The 7110-nt window shown below is 38.5% G+C and overlaps 1 protein-coding gene across 1 annotated transcript; it reads right to left on the bottom strand.

The window, feature by feature from the left end:
• Positions 1-2483: 2483 nt before the first annotated feature.
• Positions 2484-5051, bottom strand: LOC147856493 (uncharacterized). Its single transcript, XM_087329128.1, has 3 exons — positions 3447-5051; positions 2998-3079; positions 2484-2739 (listed from the first exon to the last, which is right to left on the bottom strand). Exons 1-3 carry the CDS (start codon positions 5049-5051, stop codon positions 2549-2551), a joined length of 1878 nt encoding a protein of 625 aa, XP_087185254.1. The 3' UTR covers positions 2484-2548.
• Between the last annotated feature and the right edge of the window lie 2059 nt (positions 5052-7110).

Here is a 7110-nt window from a genome sequence, read left to right as displayed (position 1 = left end):
CTGGGCGATGATCCCCCGAGGAATTCTGACCATTGTGAGGAGGGGTTGTCCAACATTGATCTCCCGATTTCTTCCTTTCGCCAGTACAATCAAAGCAAGAACAGATCAAATCGAACATGATAATTGTATTATTAAGATTTTCTGTGAACTCTCTAATCTATCTGATTGCTTTCTTACATACTTTCATTCTGGCAAATGGTTTCCCCCTTTCAAAAATCATCAAGATATCCGTACTCCAAAAGCATTACTCGAGTCGTGCCATGGATATGTTAACATGGAGAAGGAGATTTACTTTCCAGCAGTGCCATTAATCATTGCCTTTTGAGAGGAAGACGAAGTGTAAATAGGCTCCACTAATTTTTATTGTTCATGACTCAATTTTGTAGATCGATCGCAACTGTAGATCAACAATGCTTTTGTGATGATTGATGAGTTGAACAACTTGCAAGGTTCATCACGATAATGGGGACACTTTACAAGCTCCCAAGTCCAATACCTAGGCGTATACATATTACTCCAACTTATTAACTAGGTACTATAGCTATCCAGAAGAACTTGTTCCCTAAACATTCCCTAAACATTGGTCCATTGATAAGTTGAACAAGGTAAGTTATTTCTTTATAATACATGAATGAAAGTTTTTGTAAATTGATCAACTAGACGAGAAGCTTCATTTGTCTTGTGGTGAACAAGTAAAGGTTATCTATTCATCTCTACAAAACATCTTCCTAGTTTAATTTTCTGCTACTCAATCTCAATTCCTTACACATCACCACATGCAGATAGAGGCCAGACGTAATGCCTTGATAGGTTTCAACAGGTTCAGACTATATTTTAATCTCTTAGTTTGCGGTCATCCATTTTTTGATTTGGTAGGAGTCAGGACCCATTTATTATTCACTACAACATAAATAAAAAACAACTATAATGTGAACTACATATTTGATGTAGAAGCTTAGTATGTAGATTAATCCAAATTTTAGTTTCCACAATTAACCAAATAGGAAACTATTTATATGTAATGGGGAAGATAAAATTTGGATGTTGAGCAATGAAACAAATAGGCAAATGTGTGTAAGCACATTATAGAAATAAAACCAATATTAAGAAAATAACTTAAACGGTAGTCTTGTCTTTCAAAATGTATTGCAAGTCTGGAATGCTTGAGAAGGCATAAGAAGTGTTCGAAGAGCTTTCGGTGCGAAATGTTGTGGCTTGGACTTCCTTGATTGCTAGATATGCCCAACATGGATTTGGGGATGCAGGCGTGAAATGTTTCAAGCAAATGTGTGATGAGTGAATAGTTCCTAATGCAATAAGTTTTGTTTCCAGCTTGAAAGCTTGTGGAAACCTGAAAGGCCTCGAGATGGAGAAAGAGATACATCTGGAAGTTCAGAAGAGAGGATTATTGGAAAAGAATATTGTTCTTGGAATTGCATTGTTTGACTTGTATGCAAAGTGTGGCAAGTTGGAAAAAGCACAAGAAGTATATTCGAAGAGCTTATTGTTCACAATGTTGTTCTCCTATGTTTCCATAGAGTTATGTAACATATGTCGAAATGAGTGTCTACATAACCTCCAAAGATATAACTTTGGCTATTTCTAGATCATTTACCAAGATTGAAGGATATGTAATCCTTATTAAACCATTGCCACTTTATATGGAACAAATTTGCAAGTTATATTATAGAAATGTGTTAAATTGAAACACAACTAAAAGATATATTTTTGTAATGTTGGTGTGGATGTGCCTTAGATAATTGTTGCGTTTGGGTGTTCAAGCTCAAGTGGCTAGTTTTGGATCAAGAGATGAATGAAGCACACGATTCGACAAGAATAATTTCATTAAACTATAGTGTTACGAAACATTAGGGTAAGGAGCAATGCAACATAGTCTAGAGTATGATTCAAATTGGAGACCTTTAAGTGCGAATGTTACTACAAGATTTGAAGTCATAAACTTTCACCATAATGTTACAATATGATTTAAACTTGAGACGGTTTATGCAAGAAGTTGTAAATAGCATAAGAACAAGGATATAATACATAAAGTGTATTGTAGGGAAAAGGAGACCAAGCCCAAAGATCCACAATAAATATCAATGATGATAAAAGAGTAAATGATTTACATAATACATCAAGTCTATTGTTGGGAAAAGGAGACTGAGTCCAAACATCCACAATAAAATATTAATACCAAAGAACATTATGTTCCCATCAATAGAAGACAAGAAATAGTTTTGAATGGGTTTGTAAGAGCAAGAACAAGACGAACAATGGTGGCTAATGTGTTAACCAAATATAAGCATTGAGGCAGAATGGTTTGAGGGCATCCAGACCATCCCCGTGCATGGTATCTTTCCATCAGTACCAAGCACTCGGGATCTTGTTAATTGAATTTATCACCCTTTGCTTTCATTCTAAATTCTTATTATAATATATAGGTTTTCAATAATGGGGTTGTAAAATCATTACATAAAATCAACAATGCAAAGTAACAATTCAAACATATAAAGCTGAACAATGTTTGGCAAAAATATGTTTAATATTAGGGGAGCAATATATAATCTATGCTCTGAGAAAGCCGAGGAGAATATGCTTTCCATTGGTTCAAAATATTGTGGTAAAGATAAGTGAACGTAATGCCTTGATAGGTTTTGATAGCTTGAGACGATATTTTAAGATCTCTTAGTTTGTGGTCATCCATCTTTTGATTCGGTAGAATCCATTTATTAGTCACTACAACATAAATAAAAAACAAGTATCATGTGAATGATATATTTATTTTACGTAGAAGCTTATATAAGGTTGCTATTTGCACAAATTAGGTTAGCACATGTAGATTAATCCAAATTATACTTTCCACAAATAACCGAGTAGGAATCTATTTATATGTTATGGGCTGGATTAAATTTGGATGTTGAGAAATAAAACAAATAGGCAAATGTGTGTAAGCACTTTATAGAAATACAACCAATATTAAGCACAATAACTTACACATATGATCAAACAATATTCTTGTCTTCGGTTCAATATGTTGTTCGATGAGTACATTCTTTCCTTTGGTGTGACGGGCACCCTAATTTACAAGACAGAAGATTTAGTAGTCATGATGTAAATTATTATAAGTAAGGTTAAGAAAGTAAGTGTCATTGGGTAGACAAATTCACCGAATCTAGGGAGTCAAATTTTGTTTTCATCATGTTTCTATGTATTTCTTAGTCAAATAAACTTGCATAATTGGTTGTTACAAATGAAACATTTGGAGTCGACCAATAAGTGTGCTTGAACAAGGAAAACAACAGGCATACAACTTTGGCATACATGATATACATATGTATATATATATATATATATCATAGTGATGAATATTTATGAGACAAACTTAGATGTACAAGGAGACATTGATTTGAAAGTTAAATATATATATATATAGGTGGGCATACCTCTTCATCAACTTCTTCATGTAGTCTCGGATTCGTCTCATGAGACATTCCCAGAAGAGACTTCAGACTAGAGGGTCTGTCCATAAGGTAGAGCTCGTAGTTCTCGACTGCGAAGTCACTGATGAGGTCCGCTATTGTCTCGGGTGAGGTCGTCCATTTCCGAAACACATTAATCAGGTTCAATCCCGACTCGGGCATGTGGTCCTCGGACCGATCCATAAACTCGGCACACAAGTCTCGGTAATGTTCCCAAGTCGCCGAGGTGTCCCAGCTGTTGAGATTTCGATTCTCTCTCGTTTGCCTGGACTTGATGAAGAGGATGGCCAACAGGAGCCGTAACTCGTAGGTAATCACTACCTTGCTTGCCTTGTGTGCCTTCTTTTCATCTTCAGGGCTTAGCCTTTTTGTGAGATCGTGATTTACCCCGGCTGTAATGAGGATTCCCAGCATGTGAATCAGGAAGGCCGTGTTCTCTGTCTGTGTCACCTTGATTCCGTGATTGCGTTCGACAAGTAGCAGTTCATAAAAGAGACAGGAGCTAAGGTATTCAGGCACCCTCCAAATGCTACATACATTGCTATGTATGATGTACAGTATGGGTTCCAGCTCCTGATCATCCTCCAGAAGGTTTGGGATGTGTAGTGCAGACTTGGCAGACTCCAGGATCAGTGTGATGCTCGCATCCATCTTCGCCTCTAGATCCACTACCTGTGCTACAATCCATGTGTACTTCAATTTGTCGTCCAGAAGCTTCATCGACTTCTTCGAGATCTCCTTCAGCCCTTGCTTGTCTTGGAGACCAGTGATTTCATTTGTGTTTTTGTTCAATTTTACTCTGTTGCCGATCCTCACCATTTGAGCCTTGATTTTGTCCCTCTTCCTCTCATTCCTGATGTCTTTTAGAAGCCGATTCACATTGTCATCCGTAACGTGTTGCTCCACCAATTGAGGGATATCGTTGTATGTCATGATGAGAAGCACTGGAATGGCGCTGTCCGCGACGATCCCCATGAGATTGCAATCATCCGCGAATCTGTTGTCGGCTGCGCTGAACACATACCATATGAGGTTGATCCGTTCCGACTCCTCATTTCTCTTCTGCCGCTCCTCCATGAACTGTTTCACGGTTTGGAGATTCTCTTCACCACGCACGTCCATGCCATTGCTGTCATGGATGACAAGCTCTGGGAGGCCCTCGTCCTGCAGGCACCGCCATTCTTTGTCGATGTCGGCCACAGCTTGATTGCAGGGCCCCTCCTTGCCAACGATCAAGCGGATGAGGGTGGTCTTGCCACAGCCCGAACGTCCCACTACCAGGATGCGAACGGTCCTATACAGATCTGCTGATCGGAAGTGTTTGTTGTATATAATCTTCAATTGTTCCCTACGTGTATATTGGTCTGTCGATCCTTTCTTTGTATATTGATCTGCCGGTTTTGGGGCTGTTGATCCTTCCTTTGTATGTTGATCTGCCGTTTTTGGGTCTGCTGATCGTTCTCTTGTATATTGATCTACCGGTTTTGGGTCTGTTGATCCTTCCCTTGTATCTTGATCTGCCGGTTCTGATTCTTCAGGTTTGCCTCTTAGACAGCAATACCACTTCATGTTTAATTCTTTTGCTTTTGGACCAAATACTAACTAATGAAGCTGCTGCTGTATATTAGTTAGTTAGTACTTAATATTTAACACCCAATCCCTGTTTTTATCAATGTAGGACTTGCTTTAAAATCAGAAACCCCCTCCCATGTCCAAAGCGACTTTGAGATGTCGAAAATGGGAGCTGTCAAAATTCTGCATTGTCACCCACTTCTGTGTCCTTGCTGTTTCGACGAGAGGAGAATATTCCCCCCATCTTAGTAGTAGTGATGGTGGCAGGGGAGGGAGTGTATGTGCATGTCCCTAAATGTGCGTATACCTTATGTCAATATGACTTGTCATCACAATACACGTACACACATACACGTACATACACAAGTTGTCCCCTGTGTTGAAATTCTTTTAGGTTCTATGGATGTAAGAACTTTTAGGCTTTTACAACATTTTTGAAATTCTTGGAACTCAAGCCGTCCTCAAGGTTAAACGAGACCAACAGATCGGCCAAGTGAGTCCTCCACATCCAATCGAGGATCCATAGGATTGTTTTAAGTGTAAGTAAGTTATATATATATATATAGAGAGAGAGAGAGAGAGAGAGAGACTCTTCGAGAGGTCAAATATAAAATATGAGACAAAAAAAATTACATTTCACGTAATACATGTAAAAGTGATTTGCAATTCTCGATGTTCAAGAAATTTACCAATAAATGTTGCAATTGAGAGTGCTCATTGTGGTTGTGAGAGAAATTTGTGCAAGGACTGGATTTTGTAGAAGATGTGTGGAAAGCATAGTCAAATATGATCAAAAGCAAGGCATTGTATCAAAGTGTGATTGATACTTAGACTCTCGAACTTTTTAAGTGCAAACTATGCATAGTTGACCACTCTCATTACTTGTGCTTGGATGCCCCATCGTACATCGCAATGCATGAAAGCTATGTCGCATGGACGAAATAGTTCAAATGGCATAATGGGATGGACTCTAAGATGTATCAATGTGTATGGTTTTCTCGTTTAGTAGAGAGGGAGAGAGAGAGAGGGAGGTTCATGTACTGGAAGTCACAATCTTGGCCAATTCACCTACTCTTGAAGGTGGTACAATGTATTATGGAACCGATGGTATTATATTACTTAACAATGTTTTCATGAAGAAAGAATGGTTTGCATTCTATTTTGCAACCTCTACAATATTTGTTGTGGACGAATAGGGTTAAGATGAGAATCACATGGGTTGTGTGAAATCATCTAGCAACCCCTAAGCGCTTGGGGGAGCTGGAATATTGGACTTATCTATGCATATGATGGCTTGTGGATTTTCATTATTGGCGTTGAGAATCAAGCTCAACATAGCACAACTTGTGAACACACCTTTTGAGAATCTATGATTACTCAAAGGTCAAATGTCACACCACTACTCTCTACACATTAACTATGTGTCATAGAATCATTTTCTATTACACATAACTAATGAGTTACATATTCCCCATGACTATGAGTCTTCACATTCCCCAAGAGAGAGAGTGGTTGTTGTAAAGTTAATGAAGAGAGAGGGTGCCTCTATATAAAGCACCCTCCTCATACTTCATACTAAGTCAGTTGTGACTCCTTGTAATGCTACATTTTCATTTCTCATTCTACTTGTGAATATACATCTTCTTCTTGAGTATTTCATTTCTCTAGTTTATCTATCTTGTGTTTCTATTCTCTTCTCTAATTCCTCTCACACATACACATAACACACATCTCTTCCGCTACACAAGAATCATATCCGATTCTTTACATGGTATCAAAGCGATTTGGTAGCTCGATCTAGCCCACTCGCCTCATCGTGATCATGTGTTGAACTCTACGCGGACGTTCAAGAAGAACCGGCTCATCGCTATCATAGTACCACTACATAGCTCGTGTTCGAGAGAGAAGGAAAAGAAGAAAGGAAGTTTAATCGACAATGAATACTCAAATGGGGAGCACTCTCCCTAGCGAGAAGTTGGACCGACAAAACTTCACATCTTGGGAGTACAAGATGCACCAATACCTTGTCGGCCAAGGCTATTGGGGTTACATCAAG

This window comes from Azolla caroliniana, unplaced genomic scaffold (assembly GCF_043228905.1).
Source record: "Azolla caroliniana isolate FFs.n. ecotype wild unplaced genomic scaffold, voAzoCaro1.0.p SCAF_13, whole genome shotgun sequence".
Taxonomy (NCBI): Eukaryota; Viridiplantae; Streptophyta; class Polypodiopsida; order Salviniales; family Salviniaceae; genus Azolla; species Azolla caroliniana.
The sequence above is the reverse complement of the archived record's forward strand: the minus strand, read 5'-3'. Positions and strand labels throughout refer to the sequence as shown.